This window comes from Pygocentrus nattereri, chromosome 26 (genome assembly GCF_015220715.1).
Source record: "Pygocentrus nattereri isolate fPygNat1 chromosome 26, fPygNat1.pri, whole genome shotgun sequence".
Classification (NCBI taxonomy): domain Eukaryota; kingdom Metazoa; phylum Chordata; class Actinopteri; order Characiformes; family Serrasalmidae; genus Pygocentrus; species Pygocentrus nattereri.
Genome location: NC_051236.1, coordinates 27,918,802 through 27,942,128, shown reverse-complemented (window position 1 = coordinate 27,942,128; position 23,327 = coordinate 27,918,802). Strand labels below are relative to the sequence as shown.

General features: G+C 40.2%; 2 protein-coding genes across 8 annotated transcripts in view; one reads left to right on the top strand and one right to left on the bottom strand.

Moving 5' to 3' along the window:
• farp2 (FERM, RhoGEF and pleckstrin domain protein 2) overlaps positions 1 to 13,899 on the top strand; it is a 67,138-nt gene extending 53,239 nt beyond the window's left edge. For 3 of the 7 annotated variants that reach the window (XM_017697954.2, XM_017697949.2, XM_017697950.2), the window contains exons 15-28: positions 941 to 1,030; positions 1,236 to 1,369; positions 2,370 to 2,451; positions 2,751 to 2,988; positions 3,570 to 3,700; positions 3,985 to 4,053; positions 4,135 to 4,224; positions 5,833 to 5,853; positions 6,148 to 6,230; positions 6,643 to 6,761; positions 6,957 to 7,120; positions 10,556 to 10,663; positions 11,111 to 11,262; positions 11,513 to 13,899. In XM_017697954.2, the coding sequence (XP_017553443.1) occupies positions 941 to 1,030; positions 1,236 to 1,369; positions 2,370 to 2,451; positions 2,751 to 2,988; positions 3,570 to 3,700; positions 3,985 to 4,053; positions 4,135 to 4,224; positions 5,833 to 5,853; positions 6,148 to 6,230; positions 6,643 to 6,761; positions 6,957 to 7,120; positions 10,556 to 10,663; positions 11,111 to 11,262; positions 11,513 to 11,603 (1,572 nt within the window). In that variant the 3' untranslated portion in view covers positions 11,604 to 13,899. The other 4 variants (XM_017697953.2, XM_017697952.2, XM_017697955.1 and 1 more) reach the window with 4 other exon arrangements.
• Positions 13,900 to 13,989: 90 nt separating this feature from the next.
• stk25a (serine/threonine kinase 25a) overlaps positions 13,990 to 23,327 on the bottom strand; it is a 12,718-nt gene continuing 3,380 nt past the window's right edge. The window contains exons 2-11 of the mRNA XM_017697958.2: positions 22,713 to 22,943; positions 21,702 to 21,758; positions 20,485 to 20,593; positions 19,483 to 19,640; positions 19,060 to 19,245; positions 17,998 to 18,143; positions 17,770 to 17,881; positions 17,063 to 17,134; positions 16,643 to 16,779; positions 13,990 to 14,328 (exon numbers count right to left, since the gene is read on the bottom strand). Coding sequence (XP_017553447.1) covers positions 14,289 to 14,328; positions 16,643 to 16,779; positions 17,063 to 17,134; positions 17,770 to 17,881; positions 17,998 to 18,143; positions 19,060 to 19,245; positions 19,483 to 19,640; positions 20,485 to 20,593; positions 21,702 to 21,758; positions 22,713 to 22,943 — 1,248 coding nt within the window. The 3' untranslated portion in view covers positions 13,990 to 14,288. The remainder of the gene's footprint in view (positions 14,329 to 16,642; positions 16,780 to 17,062; positions 17,135 to 17,769; positions 17,882 to 17,997; positions 18,144 to 19,059; positions 19,246 to 19,482; positions 19,641 to 20,484; positions 20,594 to 21,701; positions 21,759 to 22,712; positions 22,944 to 23,327) is intronic.

Below are 23,327 nucleotides of genomic sequence, written 5' to 3'. Positions count from 1 at the left end.
TCAGTGCTCTTCTGGCTTTTATTTTTGGGTTAATTTGATATATTTGAATGAATATGGCCTTGGCTCCTAACCTTGGTGTGCACTGCTGACTTTAACGCTCTACCTCCAACCTCAGTATATGATTTCTGTGTACTGTGTTGAGTGATTTTGGAATAGGAATGCATGATGAGTAATCCGTTGTAGTTGTGAGTAATTCAGTTGTACGTGCAAGAATGTCTACTTATATGTTAGTAAGCTTGTGTTAACACATCTGTGTGTCCAGTTAAGGACTTTTCATGTTACTATTTGGACAACAGTGTGGAATGTTGAAGGGTGTAACGATTTCAATACAGTTTCAGAAAATAAGCAGTGGATTGAAATTTAGTGGGTATGCATAGTCTAACACTACCCTGTCTCTTCCTGCCAATTTTACTCTCATAGGATGCATCCACATCCTAGTTTTGATCATTGTTAGAGGTTTCCACGAAAGATGGGAAGTGAGAGACCAAGGGGCAGTGAGGGTGTGCCCCGTGGTCTCTGCTGATGGTCTCTCACTTCAGTCTTTATAATAATAATAATAATAATAATAATAATAATAATAATAATTGTCTTGGTTTATTCTGGGCAGGCATTCGGGCATTAAAGTTGTTTGAGGTCTTCTATTTATCTGAGCTAAAACAGTTTGCCATTTTAAAAACATGAAACATTTAATTCATGTTCAGAAACCAGACTGAACCTAAATATGTGAATCTTTACACCTTCTTATTTAACACAGGCAGTGTGTTCAGATTTTCTAATTACACAATTTGTGTCAAAAACCTGCCTCGTTCTTGTGGCCTGGCGCAAAATGTGTTGGATTAGTGATGACCTCAAAAATGTGTTGTGATTTAAACCATGGTTTCTGAGTCATTTTTGTGGCAGTGGTTGTACCGAGACCTGTATATGTGTGTGTTTATCTCAGAGGTATCCAACCGATAAGGCCTACTTCATTGCCAAAGAGATTCTGATGACTGAGAGGACCTACCTAAAAGACCTGGAGGTCATAACAGTGGTGAGTACACAGCTCTAGTAATCTACGCAAAGGGACAGTTCGGCCAAATTTACACAAGCAAAAGAGTGATGATGTGTTTCATGTGTATCAGCACTGTTTGTAGCTTCGTCTTTGCGTGAGAGACGGTGATGTCTGTGTCTGAGATGGGTGTGTTTCATGTCATGCTGACGTGCTCGTGTGTTTCTGTGTGTCTGTTTCTCCTCAGTGGTTCCGCAGTGCAGTTATTAAAGAGAACGCCATGCCCGAGGGCCTGATGACCCTGCTCTTCTCCAACATTGACCCAATCTATGAGTTTCACAGAGGCTTCCTCAAAGAGATTGACCAGAGGCTGGCTCTCTGGTACACTTGTCCGTCTCTTATATTCCAACGCAACTCTAATAGCACTACATTACATGGATGTTAGAGGTGTAAATCTCTAAACTCACAGTAGTTCAGTTAAATTCTTATTCTTTAGGAGATTAATCAGTGTCTAATAAAATCACCACAATTTCATTTGATTTTGCTGTATTGGTGCCATTTCAGATTTATTTAAAGGACCCGAATCATTGAAAATTTTATAATTTTTTATTATTATTATTATTTTTTAAATAAAGCATGGCATGCGCTACCCCGGGCTCGAGGAAGACGCTGGAGGCAGGGTTAAGTGCTGCAGCTGCCATTACTTTAATTTACCCAAATTCACAACGCTATGTTAAGCTGGCCACTTTTCAGTGGCTTCAGCTAGCTGGTCTTTTCAGTCTCTTACTCAAGCTTTTCAGCTCTTCAGTCGTTTGCTGCTGCAGTTGTCCCTCGCAGCTCTTTTTAAAAGGTGAGCACCCCAGTCGAGAGGGAACGTGAGCTCGTCACCTCCTCGTCACCCCCACTAACCCAAGCTGGCTACTCAGGACTCGCTCGTTGCCCTGGTGCCACTTGTTGCCGGCACTGTCGTCATCCTCCCTCTACCCCTCCTTGCGTCACTCAGAGCTCGTGCTTTGTGTTCCGTCCCCACCCACTCGTGGCTCTCTCCCCACTGTCCTCGCCAGGTTTCGTCGCTGCTAAAAACTGTATTTAAATATTGCCCTGCCCATTAATGCTGAAGTTATAAGGAGTAAAAAATACAGCCTGTTTAATTCTAAGGTATAAAGAGAGGTTGGAAAATGGTGATGTAAAAATGAATTATGATTTGCTTTTGGTACATAAATCAAAGATTTCAAGCAATGATTTACGCAATAACGGAATATAGACAATTTTTATGAATTTTGCAAGATGCATTTTTACATTCATCTGCAACATTATTGATAAAATAGGAAATGATAATATGATTACCTCAGTCTCAAATCCCTTTCTTTTTTTTCACCAGGGAGGGGCGCTCTAATGCTCATGTGAAGGGAGATTGCCAGAGAATTGGAGATGTTATGCTAAGGAATATGTGTGCCCTAAAGGTATGGAAATAAATGTGCCGATGCCGTATTCTTGATAGATGTGAATTGAGCCAGTTCTTAATATAAATAAATATTCAGCTGTGCGGATTCTTTTAAACAGTAGTTAAAGGTAAGATACAGCCAGGCTCCAGTGGTTATCAATGCTACCGAAACAGTATTATATATTTTTAGGGTAGCTGGCAATAGACTGTGTTATAATAGTCACATGGTCTCATTATGCTGTAAAAGTTCTTAGAAGTGATTTCTAAGTGAACTACATGAATGTAGTGTCTAATGAGCATTGCTCTTTTTCTCTTCAGGAGTTCACCAGCTACCTGCAGAAGCACGATGAGGTGCTGACAGAGCTGGAGAAGGCCACAAAATGCGTGAAGAAGTTGGAGACGGTGTATAAGGAGTTTGAGCTGCAGAAGGTTTGCTACCTGCCCCTCAACACTTTCCTGCTCAAACCCATCCAGAGACTCATGCACTACAAGCTGATTCTGGAGCGCCTGTGTAAACATTATGCTCCAGACCACAGAGACCACCATGACTGCAAAGGTGACACTAACACTACAGGCCACGTGTTAATCCTTGAATAGCTTGCTTACCACTGGCACTGACAAAAGCATGTGACAATTTTATATTCATTGTTTTTCACTCATTTAAACAAGTGGAGAAATTCTATTGTAAGTGTGGGTTCTAAATGTTCAGTCGATGCCAAATCTACTTGAAAGTAGAAGTGGAGGTTTTATAATACTTTATGATACTTCGAAATTAATAATCGAGTGACCTAAAAAAATTTGAATATTGCACTTAACTGCTCAGATGTTGCTCTTGATATTTATAAAATCTGTTAAAATGGTTATGCTCTACGTGCTATGAGAATTGTTTCCTGTGTCGGCATTCCCAGGGGTTTAGTGTGAAATGGTCAAGTTTGACGAAATAAAAAAAAAAGTTAGAATTCCTCCACGGAGACTCTTGACTTGTGCTGTAGGGTACAAGGGTGTGATGTCATCATCAGGAATTTGCACATAACATTAGTTATCAAGACTTGTTGCTTAAAATTTATGAAACGAACAGCAAACACATTAAACACAACTTTATGTGTGTGTGTGTGTGTGTGTGTGTGTGTCCTATAGAGGCTCTGAAGGAGGTAGCAGAGATAACTGCTCAGCTGCAGAGCAGCCTCATACGGCTGGAAAACTTCCAGAAGCTGACAGAACTCCAACGGGATCTGATCGGCATTGAGAACCTCACTGCTCCAGGCAGGGTGAGCTCAGACTTCATATCTGAAATTGGCAGAGAAACTGAGGCTGCAGCCAACAATTATTTTTGCAACTGAGTGACACATTACCTGTCATTTACTTAACTGGCTGAATTGTCGTCTTTGGTTCCGCTCCCACATTTTCCTGCGTTTTTTCTGAATTAATGCTGTCAACTTTGTCTACTAATCATTGTAACCCCCTGATTAAGTGCATGCCCACTTTGAAAGCTGAGGAGATCAGTCCTGAGTGCTAAGAAGGTTTTGTTTTGTATTTCCTCTTTATGTACTAGGAGTTCATCAGGGAAGGGTGTCTCTACAAGCTCACCAAGAAAGGCCTGCAGCAGCGGATGTTCTTCCTGGTCAGTTATACACCACTAGCACTCTCTCCATGTTTCTCATTATTTTTGTTCTTTATTTTTGATCACACCCTCCTGTCTCAGTTTTCAGACATGCTCCTGTACACAAGCAAAGGTGTCACGGCCACCAACCAGTTCAAAGTTCATGGCCAGCTTCCCCTCCATGGCATGATTGTGAGTATAGAGCTCAGGTTCATCCCCAGAATAACATACTTTTCCTGCTCATTCCTCTGTCTTTCTCTGCCCTGAGTGTGGTGGCCTGTAGCCCAGCTGTGGTTATTGAGGGGTCATTTTATGGCTTCTTGCTGTTTTCCTGCTCTGGCCTGCTGTGAACTGCGAGAGTTGAGCTGGGTTTGGCTCTGTACAAACTGCACTGTACGTCTCTCATCAGTGAGGCTCATCCGTCATGTCAGCTTGCTAGTCTGAAAAGCCTCCAAGATGAATGACTCTGTCTAAACAGCACGCCATCGCAGCTCTGAGAGGATTTACTCCAACATGGCGGGAGAGCTCTGAGTGAAACATGGCGCTTTGCAGCCTTACTTCATTTTCGGCGTCTTCGACCAGCATTTGTAGTTTCATTTGCATTAAAGCAAAGAGCATTTGGAGGCTGTACATGATGATTCATGACCATTCACATAAACCTGAAATGCATCAGGCTGAATGTGGAGTCTGCTGGAAGAAAGCATTTCTTTTTTGACGCATATGAACTTACTAATTAAGAAATATGGTGCCATTGTTATGTGCAATGGAAAATTTACTGTACCAAAATGACTCTACTCTCCCATCAGTTACCTTTTCTAACATGGCCAGTTTGTTGCTTTTGAAGGGTCATTGTCAGGTTACTTGTCAGTTATTGCTAATATCTTCACATCATCTTTATCACCTAGCACTAGCACCTTGAACCTTCGAGCAGGGAATCAGCAAAGGTTTATGGTCCAAAGATTATATGCGTCTTGTACAGTGTGTATGACGGCCAATAGATGTAGAGGTTTAGAAAGTGATGTCAGGAGTTTTGGTCTGGGGAGCACAGAGGCAGGCTTCAGAAACACTAAGTGGACCTTTTTGAAGTGTGTGTTTTTTTTTGTTTTTCTTTTTTTTTTTGTGGGTCATTAGGTTTTTCTCCGGGTTTAAGGAGGTTTTGGAGTAGAGGGACTATAAGGAGGTTGTAAAGCAGGAATGTCCAGCTCTGTTTACGGAGGGCTTTTGTCCAGCATCGTTTGCTCATTTACCTGCTCAAACCTGCCTGATTCTCTTCATCACTCGTGTTTTTCTACCTTTCAGTGCAGTGTGATGTGACATTTTCTATTCTTTTCCTTTGTCAAGTGAAACTTACCTCTGCTGAATTTACTTACCCTTCTCATTGGGGTACCAAGTGTGCTGAGCTAGAATGTGTGGGTGGAGTTGTAGTGCAGACCACTGATTAGTCAAACATTTTGCCAGTTATCACTCGAATCAGATGGCCATAAATACACTAGCTGGCCGCAGTCACTGGCTAACATAAAACCAAGTGTGGCATAAAAGGTAAATCAGAACTTGATGCTTCTCCATTGTTGCTATGGATAGTACATGCTGCACCATGCCGCGCTGCCTGGTGGAAATCACCAAACTGTGCTGCTAACCAGTGTCAGAATCGGACGCCCAACGTGTGTTGGTATGACTGTGGAGAGGTTTTGGGGCACTGGGCTTAGCTCAGCATTGCGTGATGGTTTGGTGTGGCAGTAGCGCGGCCCTGAGCCTCTCCGTCTCTTAACCTGCATGTCTCTGTTCCACGCCTGCCTGCAGCTCATTGTGCTGGATGCTCCGGTGAGTATGGGGAAAACTCAAACTCCTACAATCCTTCACTCCCACAGACTGCACCATCATCTCCAGTGCCTCCCCAGCACCCACCCAAGCACTTACCCTGTTTTTCCCCCCATCACTCTCTTGCTCTTAGCGCTTTAATGCTTCAGTAGAAGCAAGGAATAGACAGGAGGCTGCTCAATAGGCTGATAACTCTTGGAAGGATATGACCTATAGGTTAAGCTGTGTAAAGTGTATGCAGTCCTTTAGAGATGGTGAATCAATCTGGAATGATTCATCTGTGTTTTTGTGTTCTAGGTGGAGGAGAGTGAGAACGAGTGGTCAGTTCCCCACTGTTTCACCATCTACTCTGCCCAGAGAACCATTGTGGTGGCTGCCAGGTGAGCTCACAGTCCACTGCAGCCTTCCGTAATGTTCTTCTTGCATTCAGAGTGCAATAGTCCACTTTATGCTCCACCCACCAAGGCATCTTTCCTAGTTAAGGTTGAACATGCTTTACACAACACTGACTTGCTGAAATTACAGTGAAATCAGAATGCACTATAAAGAGTGGCATGAGTCCAGTGGGTTCATTTTTGATAAGTCAAATATTTGCTGTTGTACCATATATAATTTAATTATTTGCTTCTGGTTTTATTAGCATAAATGATGAATTCTACACTTTCTCAATAAGTTAAATCAGATTTCTGCCAAACTTGACTAAAGTTTGTCCAAGTTCACAACAAGACTTATGGAAGATTGCATTTGTGAGTATGGATAGGTCAATTTTGTGTTCATCTTTGCTTTCTGCAGCTCTAAGGTGGAGATGAATAAGTGGATCGAGGACCTGAACATGGCGATAGATATGTCGAAGAAGTCTCAGGAGAAGTCAGATCTATTTCTGGATCCCAGCCTGTGTGACCGCTCCAACAGTAAGGCCATCTAAATGTCTGTTGGATCCCTGTCCTGTGTTAACGTGCTGGATAGTGTTGATCACTTTTTTTTAATCCCTTAGCTTCATCACCACCTAGCCTGAGTTAGATATAAACCCCTCCCTTCCCAATCACTCTCCCTTCCCTTCCCTCCTCTCCTTTCCTCCTCTCTCTTCTCCCTGCATGCTCTGGCAGGGTCGTCTGATGAGGTGTCTTTGGAGCAGGAGTCAGAGGATGATGTAAACTCGTCCCGTTGCTCTCTGGACAAACAGAGCCACCACCGGGCCAACACCACCATGCATGTGTGCTGGCACCGTAACACCAGCGTCTCCATGTCTGACCACAGCCTAGCAGTGGAGGTAGCATTCATAAACATACATACATATAAACCTTCCCGTCTACACTGGCAGTCACAAAGAACTGCCCGGACGTTGTTAAAAGTAATTGATCAGTGGACTCGGGGTTATCCAGTCAAGAGGTAGTGTGGCTACAGTTTTTCATTCCAGCCAGTCCGGAGCACTTGGGTAATCAGTTTTAGTCTTTAAACATTGATAGGTTGTGTCACAATTGCTCCTCCTTGCTGTGACCTGCAACCTCACTGAGCCTTTGCAGATTTCTGGGCTACCCAGAAAATCAGTATTGTAAATATTAGGATTGGCCCAAACAGCATTTTATAGGTTTTGAAGATTCAAACTCAGTATTTCTGAACAAATACCTCAAAACTCATTATCAAAACTACCCTTACAATTTTATGAATAATATTTTCAGTTCAGTTCAATTAACCACAACATTAAGGATTCTGGTTATTGCAAAATATTCAAAATATTGTCCAGTAGGTGGCAACGAATATCTGCCATCATGTTAAAACTAACATGTAAGGCATGCAGTGAATGAAGCGAGTACCTCAATGGTATGCCAGCCTCTTAACAACGTGAGCACTGAGCATTGGAAATTGATGCAGCTTATTACGTTCTGATGTAAAGGTGACTTGGGTGACTGGCTTGAACTGATAATACATTCAACTAAACCAGCTATAATTTTTTTTTAACATATTCTATATATTAACAATACCAGTTCTACCTGAAGGCTTTTGCTTATATGTATTTTAGTTTAGGCTTCCAGATACTAAATATGGGAATGAGCATCAATGTTACAAATGATTACTCAAATTTTTTCATGCCAGGCTTAGTGATTATATTGTGACATACTACCGTTTCATTTAGAATGCATTTAGGAACTAATTTGGAGCATTGGTCAGGGTGCTCACAATAAGGGCTGTTACTTTTACTAGTCGCCTAGTCGTTCAAAAAAAGCAATTAGTCATCATTACCATGATAAAAAACAAGCCTGACGGTTTTGAATATCTGTGAAACGTATTCTTGTGCTACGCCGATAGGAGTGGCAGATGCTGAGGTTTTAAAGTGTGAGATGTGCACTAAGGTAGTTTTTGGTTGTATTTCAGCACGTTTCCCCACTCTGACAGTACACAGAATGTAAATTGCATGCTAGAATCTCACCTCTCATGGAGAATTATACTGGCTCTGATCTGTTCACTCTCTGATGGGAAACAATTGACTGTTAATCCATCAAGGTGCATGCAGCAAACAGTTACATCTACTCACCAGTGAGCAGACTGATGTATTGTCTTAGTCGCTGAACCAAGAAACATTAAAATATCCCATTTAAAAAAGTTATTTATGAATTCTGTTTAAAACCATAGGCAGCAAGCAAAGGAGATGTTCTCACCGGTGTTTTTACCGATTGGCACGCCTCGTTTGTTTTTGTTGCAAGTTGCACTCGACAGTCTGTGACTGGATGTTTTGCATGTCAGTCAAATGGCCCTTTACTATTGCAGGTATAATAATAATATAATAATAAAGTACTTTGGGCTTTGTCTTTAGCCGAACAAAGGATGTTTCTTCTTTCCTCCTGCCTTTTCACTGCAGTTTGGACTAATTGACTAGTCTGTGCAGCCTTTAGCTCACAGCACACATCAAAGCATTTAGTGATGTGTAAGAGGCTCATTTGCAGCCTTCTGTAATATTAATATTGGAAAGGCCAATATTGTGATAATTAACAAACGATAAATTGCGCAGCCGTAGCAAAGATGAGTATATAACATTTGAAAGGTTCTTTTTGACTGCTAGTCTACAACTTAAACTACAGACGTTAATCTGTGGATGTTGAGACGCATGCAGACAACTCGGGCAAGTCAAAACCCCTCAGACTGGTCCCAGCAGAGACTTGTAAACAAGGGCACACAGATGAGTTCAGCTTCCATCATTTTCATCCTTTTCCTCCCTTATTGTCCCGTTTTCCTTCCTCTTCTTTCCTTTCCAGTAGCTGGCTGATATCTGTTCATCTAAGCTTCTCCATTTCAGGCTTTCTCCATCTTTCCACAGCAGTTTCTCATTAACATCTCTTTTGAAGTCGAAGGAATGAATAAACTCCGTCTCCTTTTCAACTAACATTTTTATTTCTGCAGAGTTGGAGGTCTGCTTAAGCATTTTCAAGCTGTCTGTTCTCTCCTTTAAGTGGAATGCTAACACAAACACACTTCTTTTTTCTGCACCATGCCTGCTGCATTCCCTCCATCTCTTCTTCTGCATGTAACTCACTGTCCCTTTCTTTCCTTCCTTCCGCCCTTCTTTGCCTGTCTTTCTGTCTGCCTGTCATGTTGCCTGCCTGTCCTCAGTATTCAGTTCTCCAGCTGTATCTCCTGAGCTGCCCCCTCGTTATCTGCTCGGTCAGGGACAAAGACCCAACACCATCACCCATGTGTGCTGGTACCGCAACCAGAACCTTTCTCTCACTGATTACCTGCGCATGAACCAGGTACTCACACCTATAAAACTCCAGACCCTGTTACTTTTAGTGAAGACTGTGCATCTCCTTCCAGTTTGGGCTTTTGTAATGTACAAACAAAACTGATTGAAGGCCTACAATTTTCTGCCCAAAGCTGACTGTAGCACAGCAGAAGTTTATATAAACGCAAGCGTAGCACTAAAAAGTTCTGCGCTAACACAACTGTATAGGTCCCATCAATTTCAGGTGTGATAAAATTTGGTCCAAACCCTGTTGTAGCCCAGTAAGTTCTCTCTAAACTCTACTGTAGCCCAGTAAGTTCTCTCTAAACTTTACTGGAGCCCAGTAGAATTCTCTCTAAACTTTACTGGAGCCCAAGAAATATACTCTCTAGACCTCTATACTGTTATTGCCTGATAGAATTTGACCACCATCAATGTGAATAAAATACAGCATTCCTAATGATCAACCTTGTAGAGTAGACCTCATGTTCCTTGTGAACCTTTCTGCCAACAACATCACTGACTCCTGCATGCCAGATCTGTCAAATTTGAAGGTAACGAAGCGAGTAAGACGAGAGGATATCTCTTCCAAGCTTTACCTACTATTCTATCAGACATACGATTCCTCTGTAGGTTGATGAAGTGCTCTTCTGTGACCTGTGAGGAATACATCAGAATTTTACCTTTTTACTCAATACCAGAAATAGAACTGGTTTGGCAGTAACACCAGGCTGTGGGAGAGAGCATGAGGGAGGCTGTTGCCAATCCAAGCAAGACATTCTGCAGTGAACTGATCATATTTTATTACTCAGTCAACGCCTAAAAATTTAGTTTTGGACGTCTCAGAAGACACATTTTTGTGCAAGATGTTGAAGGCCTGTTGTTTAAACTTTCCTTTTTAATTGTTGAACACAGTTCTGAATCAGCAGGGTGGTCCAGTTTGTGTAGTGACTAGTCTCTGTGTTGATGTCTCCTTCATGTCTACAGAACCAGCTGTCTGGCTACCTCCTAAGGAAGTTCAAGAACAGCAATGGCTGGCAGAAGCTGTGGGTGGTCTTCACCAACTTCTGTCTGTTCTTCTATAAAACGCATCAGGTGCTGGCACACATTTAAGCCAACCTCTCATACGTCTCTTTGAAGGCTTGGGTGTAAATGCAAATAGGAGCATAGCAAATGCACTTATTGTACATTTATGTGGTGTTATTATTTTGTTGTTGCAGTACTAAGGAGCGCTACAAATAAGCTGGATTTTGTCATTCCTGAGTGAGGCAAGCTAGTTGACTTAAACTACAAAAAGAGGCCTCCTAAAAGTGCTTTACATGTGCATTCCAGCAAATCAATTTGGCATACTAAGACCTTGAGACTGTCTTATGATTATTCCTGTTATTATTTTGGCTTGGCTGTATCTTAATGTGCAGCATTAATAATGATGATAACAATAACAGAACTCAGAACAGTTTCAGCAACAGCTGTAATAACATCCATTTTGAGATTCTCCTGCCAGGGTTTTTGGAGTTCATGAATTTTCTATTTTTGATTCAGGATGACTTCCCTCTGGCCAGCCTCCCACTGCTGGGTTACACAGTCAGTACTCCTGGGGAATCAGACAGCATTCATAAAGAGTATGTCTTCAAGCTGCAGTTCAAATCCCATGTTTATTTCTTCAGGGCAGAAAGCGAGTATACCTTTGAAAGGTAAAGCTCTTTGTTGTCCTCACTGGAATATCTGTAACGTTTTCTTTACATGAATGAAGTTTTCTGTCATAATATTGAACATTTCTATTGGTCAGTTCATCATTAAATATTCACACAGTCTAAAGAGAAGCTGCTGTGTTTTCTTATGGCAGCAGTGATATGTAAATCATGTTCATATCTAAATCATGTGAACGTTTGAAAGCAAAGTAGCACATTATGACTGTGTTGTGGATTGTGTTTGTGTGTGCAGATGGATGGAGGTGATAAAAAGCGCGGCCAGTGCTGCAGGGCGGGTCAGTCTACTCATCCCCAAAGGCCCAGGAGAGATGAACGGGAACTGAAAAGGGAGGAGCGAAGGCTGACTTTCCTCCTGGAGCTGGGGGCTGGGCCCTGCAGACTGCCAGGACTATATGGCATTATTTTATTTAATCTTCTGTTTTACGACTCCCACTACCATCATCCTGGTTTTATATTGCTGACTCCTGAGATCTTTGCATATCTCTGGAATAGGAGGTGCCCATTGTAACATCTGAAGGAGACGATCTAAGAACTCTAAGCAGCCTTCTTCTATCTTTTTTATTTTTTATTTTTTTGCCTGAGGCTTTAACTCCTTTTTCAACATTTAGTGACACCACGTTCTGCATAGTTTTCTAGAACTGTAATGAAACCACATGTGGGTATTATTTTTGTATTAAGGTTTATGTGCTCCTCCTACCATTTCTGTGGTTACATTTCAGAAAAACTGCCAGACCTTCATCTCAAAACATGGGGCTTTCTCCAGCTTCGACACTACCAGACCGTGTTGTCTCCCATTTTCAATGAATGAGAGCTCCTTGAATGGACTGTGTTGTCGAAGCACATGCTTGTTTTGAATAAAATCAATGTCAAACTGGCTTTTTTAAATGGGAGAACAGTTTCAGGACATTGCTGGAAAGAATAACAGACTGGAGAGAGGCTGAATTAGGTCTTGGATGGTAGAGTAAGTGGAATGGGTGATGCGGGCGCAGCTGCTTGTGCCTGTCTGGAAGACGCAAAACCACAGTAATGTGGGCCAGAGGACACGTTGGCGGGAGCTTTGGACGTTGGTGCTTGTAAGACGAAACGACTTGGGAATATGCCCATCACCCTCTTTAACCTTCAAGAAAATCTTATGAAGCAAGAGAGTGGTGGCATCCATTCAAGGGTGATAGTAGAGGTGGTTGACAGAATAGCAGGTTTTCAAGTTTGTTGTAGCCATAGAAGTCTTTATAGTGTATATGCGATGGGCTTCGCTTTCTCTAAAGACCACAGTAAGATGACCATGGCAATTCAGTGAAATTATCATGTAACTGTTAACTCTACATTTTCAAAAATACCTATTTGATTAACAGCTACATCTTACACTGCTTTAATTTGTAAATCTGATACATACTGAGATTGTTTTAATTATCAAAGGATCTAACAAAATTGTATTTTAGGATTACCAATAATGCTTTAATGCACAACTGTCATCTCTTAATTTTGGTATGACCACGGTTAGAAAGGGAGAGAAGAACTTTATTCAACCACCAGAGGGAGTCTGTTTCTATGGTACGCACAGTCTATTAATGAATGCAGGTTCTGCCACTTACTGCCTTTAGTCAGGAAGAGTATACTTAACTTAAACTCTGGATTCTTCAATTTCCGAATTCAGTTCTTACAAAACATATTTCTAGGTCAGTTGACCACTTTGACTTCTCCTGTACCCTGATTCTGAAGACGGGTCATGTGGGGCTTTTACTTTGTGCTAGAATTCCTTCATTATTTGGGAGATAAAACCAAAAAAGGTTGTTGTTATTATTATCAGAAAAGGTCAACTGATTCACTTTATTCCCTTTAATAGGTCAAAACAAGATGTATATTTACAGATTATGCTATAGCCTGTGTTACTAAATCATTTGTTATTGCAAGGCCAGTTACTTTCTTTGAATATTTGGTGTTTCTCATATGGTGAAAGAAAAAAAAGCTCAGCGCTTTTGAGGTTTTGATTATAGCCATGCTATGTTTACTTATATGGGCTGGGCTTAACTGTAGCTTAACTATATTATGTGGGAGATTTGATGTATGACATTAAATGGATCATAGTCTGTGCTAGGCTGGTTCATTGAATATGCTGTACTGGGTCCGACCAAAGACCTAAAAAAAAGTCTCACATAAGACTGAAAACCTTGGCTGGGTTATTTTGGCCAGGTATTAATCGATACTATATGTATACTCTTCAAAATGTAAGCAGATACTACACACATCAGCCCTGAACTACCGTACTGGGATGCTCACTGTCTGGGCATGTGGTCTCTTCATTCATTTTAAACAATTCTTACAAAGACTGGAATTTATGTTTGACGCTTTTCTTCTATTTCTTTGTCTGTTCCTCCGAGACTTAAACAAGGGAGCTTTTCCAAAGCTCAAAGTCACTTCTGTCCTTCAGGGGAAATCTGGATGATGAGGGTACACTCCGAAGTCCACTCCTCTTACTGTATTCCACTTGTTTTATTTATTGTGTAGCATGTTGCTGGAGCTATGCTCCTGTACACCATTCATGTAGTTAATTCCATGTCATTACTTTGAAATGATAACAAATAAAATGGAACAGGTATTAGTGGTGTTCTCAGCTTGAAATGCAATCTCTTCATTCCCTCTAATGGTTCAATGCATGAATGAGTGTTTCGGCCTTTGCTTTTGGCTCTAGGAAAAGAGAAAAACTACCTCTATGTTTTTGCATCTGTGCAGTTTATTGAATATAATGAAGCCTCGTATCACTTCCTGGAATACACAGAGCTTGAATTTCTTTCAGTTGAAAAAGTCAATATTTCATAAAGAAGACAGTAAAAAAAAAATATCGTATGCTGAAATTAAAAGATGAGTGCCATTGATTGTATTAAAGGTCCAAGGCTCTATGTGGAGATGGAAAATAGATCATGAAGCGGAACATGGGTAAGGATGGCCTGGTCCTGATGGTCCTACCAGGGAGAATGGAGGCGGTCACCCCAGCAGCAGTCTGTGGGATTTTACCGCTTTGGGGGTGTGGTGTTCCCGTTGAGCGTAAACCTGCAGGGATAACATCAGATGCAGCTGTTAATTAGGAAGAAACACAAAACACCTTTAAACCATCATGCTGCTACCAGCTTTTACCACAGAGGTGTACTGAATGTAACTCCTTGAATCCCTGACTGTGCAAAAAGTAGCTGGGGTTTTAACCACTTCATTATAATAGCTGGCTTGATATTAAATAATCAGCACCGAGATGGTGCTGATGGTGCTTACTGGGCATGTGGTCTCATCACTGATTTTATACATTTCTTACCAAGATTTAGATAAAGACACTCGCTGCATTTAAATATTTGTTACCCCTATAATGGAATGGTGTCACATGCATGAGTCAACCAGTCTCCCCCAAATGTTCAATGTACCACTAAATCATTTAAAATAGTTCAGTGTTTTATGAGCCAAAACTACTATGTTATTTATGTTGAAAGTACTAGAAATGTGCTAAAACATTTTCATTTAACCCACAGCATGAGCTTCAGGTTAAAAAAAAAAGCCAATTTTTTCTGCAACCAAATCAGTATTTGAATAGATGGCATTTCATGATTGGTGCATCCCCCTCTGGCAACCAAAAAAAGGCCACCAATGAAGGGCAAGGGATGCGTGTGTAATAATGTGGCCATTAAGTGTTCACAATGTTTAAAAAACGGTGTACCTCATAAACTCGCAATGCAGTGTGGATATATGTATATATCTAAAATGTGTACGAGTGTGTTCCCTGTAGAGGATGTATTTTCACTTTAAAAAAATCTATAAAATATTATTTAACCAGGGGAACTCAAAATTTTGCATACATCTGTGTGTAATTATACAAATCAGTCTGTGGCAGCATATAACAAAAAAATCTACTGGATGAGTGAGAAATCCAAAAAAAACAGCCAGGTTAGATCAGGAGCCACAACCCAAATGTAAAGAAGAGCCGTTTTGTCCTTTCAACAAAAATCAGACCACATTGGGAGCCATAACATTTAATGAATTGAACTGAACTGAGAACCATCTGTCAGTGTTTGCACACTGTGAAATTAGACCTCTGCATTTAATCCATCCGTGCAGTGAAACACCCACATACATGCACGCCAGTGAACACACACACTAGGGGGCAGTGAGCACACTTGCCCGGAGCAGTGGGCAGCCCTATCCATGGTGCCCGGGAAGTAATTTGGGGTTAGGTGCCTTGCTCAGGGGCACTTCAGTCATGGACTGTCAGCCGAGGGGATCGAACCAACAACCTTCCAGTCACAGGGCTGGTTCCCTAACCTCCAGCCCACAACTGCCCCATAATGCCCCATGCGGCACCATTTAAGGTGGAACAGAAAAATTAGACAGAGAAACGACTTCCGCTTCACAACGTTTTAGTGTTTGACAGCTTCTCGCTGCACATTTAACGCTCGTTTAATAATCGCATCGTGGCTCTCTGAATCATAATCGTGAGACACCGAGAGATTCCCACCCCTAATTTGATAATAATAATAATAATAATACATTTTATTTAGTAATGGCGCCTTTCAAAGCACTCAAGGACACCTTACAACGGTTAAAAGAAGAATGGTAGAGTATAAAAGAGGATAAAAAACAAAAAACAAATAAACAGATAAACAAATCAACATACATAATATGCCATCAGACGCCAACAGACTCAACAAACTGATCCACAAGGCCGGTGATGTTGTGGGTGTGGAGCTGGACTCGCTGATGGCCGTGTCAGAGAGGAGGACACTGTCTAAGCTGCAGGCCATTATGGACAATGACACCCACCCACTCTACGAGATGGTGATGAGACGCAGGAGCTCATTCAGCGCAAGACTCATTCTACTGAAATGACCACAGAGCACCACAGGAGGTCATTCTTACCTGTGGCCATCAAAGTCTATAACTCCTCCCTCAGTGTGTGATTCACAAATGTGGTTCATCTGTGCAAAACTCAATACCTAACAGTTCATATGTGTAATAATAATAATAATTGTGCGCAATATCTGAGAAGTACAATAATGTGAACTGCCTTATACTAGATGTTTAATATTTATTATCACAATCACCACCACTTTACTGCATTTAGAAGAACTTAAATCTCATGACCATATTGCAAATTTCTCTTTATCTTTGTTTGAAGTTTTTAAAGTGTTTATTCTTTGACATAAATGGTTGCAACTGCAACAACTGCAATTTCCCTCTGGGATCAAAAAGGATTCTGACACACACACACACACACACACACACACACACACACACACACACACACTTCAGTTCAATGTTAACAAATAAAAAGTAAACATACAAAAACTTCAAGGAATTTTCATTTCAAACTGTATTCTCTTACCTGCACACTCTCTCCATCACGTTAGTGAGTAAACGGTCTGAGATTCCTGGACTCGACTCCTCAGCCAGATTGAAGGCGTTCTCCAGCTCCTCTAATGCACTGACGCTGCCACCACTCACACGCCGCTTCTCCTTTAACTACACACGTCAAACGCAACACACATGGCTCAGTATCAGGACCCCTGGCACCACGCAGCCACGTTTCAAGAGCTAGGTCACTCAAACAGTTAATGGATAATATTAATAATACAGAATAACCTTATTTTTCCATTGATTTGAACTGTCTTAATTTATCTATGAAACATATTTGAATACATTCCCAATCAAAAAGTAACAGAAGAGAATCAGGTTTTGAAGTGTGTTTGTTTTTTTTTTAAACTTCAGTATTTGGTTTCGAGATTTGCTCTAACTAACACTTTACCTCTCTAAAGATGGGCATGAGGAGTGTAGTGAGAGATGGTGACTTTGGCTGCCTCTTCATCGCATCTGTTGTCTGTAATCAAAGCAAGTACAAAAGCTTGATGAGGAATAATGTGAAGTGGCCTGTCAAACAATAGGACAAATGCTAGGACAGATAGGGCTATCAATCTTTCACATAGATTATGATTATTTAGAAAATAGATTCAAAGCCTTATGAAATCTCAGATTTCATGATTCCTCCTACTAGCTAGATCTTCTCCATCACACGGTAGCAACTAACCTGGGAGGGTGATGGCTTATTCAGTATATTATAATATTATAATGTTCCAAACGGATTAAGTGAATTGCCACTTTCACGCTGATACCCGTGATGAATATATTTTTAATAGAGATACCATTCTCATAGTTTTTCTTTAGTTTTAAAATAAGGCATTTTTGATTGAACATGAACATATAAAGTAGGCCATCACCTGAAACTATACAAATACTCTACTACAACATGTACAGGACATACAGTGTACTGAAATTGCGTTACTCATGAAGGGATGAGTGCGATATTTTGGGTTAGATTTTTTACACGATTGGGCCAGATTATTTTTTTTTTATCTAATCCAGCATTTTCTGATGATTTTAGCTCATTAGCATAGAATCGGATCTGTGCCTCTAATTTCTATATCTTTACTAGCAGATGAAGGTGCCCAGACTCACCTTATTGTCTGTATGGTTGAGGCCTCGCTGTAGCTTGTTCATAGAAGTGGGTCTTACAGTTGGGGGGAATGTCCACATGGGACACTGATCTCTGTCATCCCCCTCTCCATCCCTGAGACCAAATACACACACAAGGAGGTTACACATATAAGAGGTTACACAGGGTGCCTCTCTAAACACGGACATGAAGACGGATGAGGATGTGAAGATGTGTATATAGTCACATACATGTCAGAGTCATCGGAGCTGGACTCGTCTCCATGACCCTCGGACTTCCAGCGGCGGTAGCGGTCAATCAGCTCAGCTAAGTAGGATGTTTTCTTGGTGTAGCGAGTGATGAATTTATGTTTCAGCAGCTCTTTGGCTGTTGGTCTCTGCAGAGAATGTCATTGTGTTATCTTACTGAACGACAGTGACAGATGTTCTCTCTCAAAGTTTGAGGGGGCTCTGCTGCACAAGGCCCACATAACGATATGGTCTTTAACAAATACAAATTCTAGCATAAAAAGCCGTGATTATATTGTTTTTGATGTCAGGAACATGTATTCAATCAGAGTAATCGCATGAAAACGGAAATCTACTCTCATTCCCATCCATTTGCTTGCTCGTAACAGTAGTTCACAACAAAAGTCAACAATCTTTCAGCTTTGCTGGATCGTTTTCTTTTTATTTCAAAAAAGTGTGAGGGCACCGTTTAGATGAGTGGTTCAGATAAATCTACTCAAAGGAATGATCACAATACGACATGGTAATAACACCACGTGGCTGAGATTAATATTTAAGATCTATGGCAAAAAAAACTGGCTTTGCTAGTATGTTTGGCTTCGAAAAATGCACTGAATTAGCTAATTATGTGAGTTCACACACTACGGAGAACACGTCTGCATACTTTAATGCATGCTTCTTGTTAATTTGCTGAATTTAACATTTAAAATGTTAAAATGTAGCCTGTGCAAAAGTTATGGCACATTTTATATTTTATGTTTATTTTTTCCCCCCCAATATGTTAAATGTGTTTATGAAAATTTGCAGAAAAATACAATATAAAATTTATTTTACTTAGAAAAATAACAAAACACGTAACCAGGGGAATTAAAACTTTTCCATACAAATATATATATATCAGCTTTAAGGGTTAAGTGGCTTAAACTGCTTAACTCTAAGGGATAAAAAAGAGGTTGGAATACTACCCCTCCTGGAAAAATGTAAGACACAGGCCTTTTAACCATTAATTTCAACGCACTAGATTTAAAAGCTCCACAGTTTCTAATTTAGGACGTGGCAACTCACAAATCGTGGGTCTTTATTGAGACAAGCTTCCACAAACTCCTTGAAGGCCTTGCTGTAGGAACCCTCCAGGGTGGGGGGGTTGTTCTTAGGAATGAGAAACAGGACCCTCATGGGGTGCAGGTCTGAGTTTGGGGGCTCCCCTTTGGCCAGCTCTATGGCCGTGATACCCAAGGACCAGATGTCAGCCTGGGACACGGAAACGAGGACAAGGAAGAACGAAAGAGAGAAAAGAGAGCATTGAGGGCCCATACCATCTGTCTGAGTGTAAATATTTCATTAGGATTATTTTCATGACAGAACAGAAAGTGTTCAGTACTTAAGCAGCACTTAACAGATGTTGATTTGTAACTCGACTTGTAGACTTGAACATGACACCTGTTGGACTGAAGAACTAGTGAGGAGGAACAGACAAAGACCTTGTACCTTGAAATCATATGCAGACTGCTTAATGACCTCCGGAGCCATCCAGAACGGAGTCCCCACAAACGTGTTCCTCTTGATCTGTGTGTCTGTTAACTGGCCTGCCACACCAAAGTCTGCTAGCTTTACCTCTCCGTGCTCCGACAACAGAACATTGGCAGCTGTTGGATGTAAAGATGTGTAGTGATCAGACAAAAGTCATAACTGGTCTATAATCTTTAAAGCAACAGTCTAATTTTTTTTAATTTAAGTAGTTTTTCCCTAAAATGTTATTTGAAACACAGTCAATCAGTCAAAACATGCGTGGTGAAGTTTCCTTCTTTAGTTTTGCACTGGAGCTACAAGACTAAAGTAACGTCCAACAGACTTGCTTATGTGCTTTCTGACCCTGTATGACATGCTGTTATCTAGGGGACAGCGATGTAACAAAAATATATCATGATGCTTAAGGACAAACAAGCCCCAGTTCAGTGCTACTTTTAAAAATGTTATCAAAAACTATGAGTATAATGATTTTTTTTGAGCATTCAATATACTGCAAATCTAATGAAGGAGGTCTAATTATTCTTTCTTTTTTATGGACCATGCAGTTCTTTTTCTTTAATTACTAATGATATCCGTAATATTTGTACATAATTTATCTCAACTTATTATAATACATCTTGCCATTATTCCCAGCCCTATTGCCATTTACCAAGATGTAATGTACCTTTTTTCATTCTATAGATAACAGCATTTCATACAGTGTCAGAAACCACATAAACAAGTCTATTCAGATGGCTTAACAACTCGCAGTTTGAAGCAACTGTGTGAAGATTCCCACAGTTTGCACAATGTTAATTGCTGAGGTAGACGCTTCCATTAGCCTCATAGCTCCAGTGTACAACTAAAGAAGGCTGACTATATTTATGTAATATTATATATATATATATATATATATATATATATATACACATATATATATATACACTATAATTATGTAAATCTAAGAGACCATTAAGAGACCTTTAATGTCTCTGTGAATCTTCCTCTCTGAGTGTAGGTAGTCCAGTCCTTTGAGGATCTCTCTGAGTATGGTGGCAATGTAGGCCTCCTCCAGCGGCCCTGGCTTGAGCTAACCACACACATAAAGAAACCTCACGTTATTTTTGGTTATATTGTCCATAAATTTCGAAACTTTTGTAGGACAAATTGTTCAACAAATATGTGAAACAAAGGTTTTTAGCACTCAGACAGCAAACTGAATGTAACAATGTTGTTTTGATGTTGGGCAACAATCAACATACATTTTTCACCAACATAATTTTCTTAATTGGTGTAGATCTGATGTTGAGTTTCCATTGATTTTGCTTGTTGTATTGGCCAATGATTCAACACCATAAAATCAACCATGTAGAACACTGATCCAATCCTGTTAAGACAGCACTCACTTATGGTTGAATAGTTTATGATCTAATGTCGCTACTGAAGTTGATTTAATGTTGAAATAATGTATACGATGGTTCAATGTTCATTCGAGGTTGAAAGAATAGTTAATTTAGTGCAGTCTTTGCACAATACAACAACTTGCGTGTATTTATAGCCAATAAAAGCCACTCTAATTCAGAGCAATTTACAGCAGTGCAGCATTTGGAGACTTACTCAAGACTAACTGCTTTAATCTTTCACTTGCCTATAAAACCACATTATAAGATTGTGTTCTTGTTGTCAATGCGAGTTGACAGAGTTTGTGATTTACAACACAGTGTCTTATAGCCATCTGACAGTGGTGTAAACCACAGTACAGTGGGTAATGCAGTTGCCCTGCATACAGACGCTTAGCGAGTTAAGCCCCATCCGGGCACCACTACCACACAGTAATGGTTCCAACACTGAACTTGCATTCCAGTTGCTCTGCTATATGCCCAGAAACATTAAAACTGAATCAACATTACAGAATCAGGGTAAAAACTGTTTCAACGTGAAATCAACATCAGTACTAACATAAAACAACAGCTATTCGACCATCAGTGAGCGCAGTTGAATCAGTGCTAGATCAGTTCATTTTCCAGCACTAGATCAATGGCTAATACAGCAAGTATCATCAAAGTAAATTTACCATCAGAGATCTACTTTATTTCAATATGAAACACTGTTTCAATCACAGTTTGCTATCTGGGTAGTTCAATAGCATACTAGCATATTTTGCAAATATCTTCAGTGCAAACACAGTCGATACGCACCATGTCTAAAGCTGAGCCACCACCCAAATACTCCATGATGATCCATAGTTTCGTGCCCTGCATGTACACACAACTGGTAAGTTAACACACACAACAACAAGGAAATGAGCTTGTTTAAAAAAAACGTAATACTGCTATAATCTTCAACACTATATTCACTTTTTCTGAGGTGTTGCTAACAAGTCGTAGTAGATATAACGCATCAGCAAAACTGTTTTGCCCAAATAAAAAATATATATATTCAATAACCATTAATTAGGACAGTCTTATGGTAAAGTGGCAACAGCACAAAGGAAAATTTAGAAGCACACAGAGGAGTAAATGTGAAAAAAGTCAGTATTCAAATTTCAGATAGATTTTCAATGTTTCAGAATTAATCAAATATGAATGAAAAAAGGATGAATAAAAAAAGAATGCTGGAAATATTGCTCTTTCAGCAACTGCACGTTAAAGTGGTGGGTTTGTATGTTTAATCAGGAGGAAATTTGAGCTAAGAAAGCTGCCTCTTCAGATAATCTAATGTCTTTTGGCAAAATTTAATGAAACAACAGAAAAAATTACATCCATACAAATATATTAATATTTACCTTTACACACGAGCTGAGAGGAATGTCAGTCATTATTTATTAATCTAAATCTCAATACCTGCAGTCTGCTCAAAAAAGAAGATCACAATTACAATAAAGTATAATCATATCACCCACGCCCATGTCCGAATGCATAGCTCTGCAGATTTTAGCGTTCCCCATGATTTAACACACTTGAAATAATTCATCAGATAATTATAAAGCCTTTCATCAGCTGAATCAGGCGTGTTAGAGCAGAGAAAACACTGAGCTCAGCAGCGCTGAAACCCTCCAGGAATGTGACGTGATGCCATTCTGAGTGATTAAGTAGACTAAAAGCCTTTTTTCAGAGAGCAGTTGGACACAGTGCCATAAGAGGCTAGATTAAGGTGATATTATGGGTTATTATAGTAAAAGTAAAGGCATAAAGAATCATTCCACACACCTTAAGGTAGGAGCCAAAGTATTTAGTCACAAACGGACTGTCGCATTGGCTGAGAACTGTGATCTCCTGCTGAATGTCTTCTATCTCATCTTCTGCTTCTTCTAGGTCAATGATTTTAATAGCCACCACCTCCTTCGTGCGGTTGTTAATTCCCTTGTAAACTTCTCCAAAGGAGCCTTTACCGATGCGCTCTAGCTTGGTGAAGTACTGCTCAGGATCCAGACGAGTATTCTGATCAGAATAAACAGACAAACAAAGGGTCTTTAATTACTGTTACAGTGAAATAAAATGAACCATTGAAAAAGCTCAAAAAGACATTGACCACGCAAAGTAACAGCATATCGCTGTTTCCGAATACTAGGTACCCCTCTTAGTCCAGATGTGGACACCACTCCATGTGTTGTCCCCAGTTTCAAAATTCTAACTGGCAGTTACCAAGCAACAGGTTCACTACCATCAACGATATCACTGCACTTACACTAATTGACAGCTAATGGGAATTCATGTGGTAAACAATGGAAAAACCTACTGAAGTTTTTTATGCAATCCAGACCATTAGTCAGCTATTCTGTTGTCTGTCTGAAGTATAAATAAGTATCTTTGTGGAACTGGATG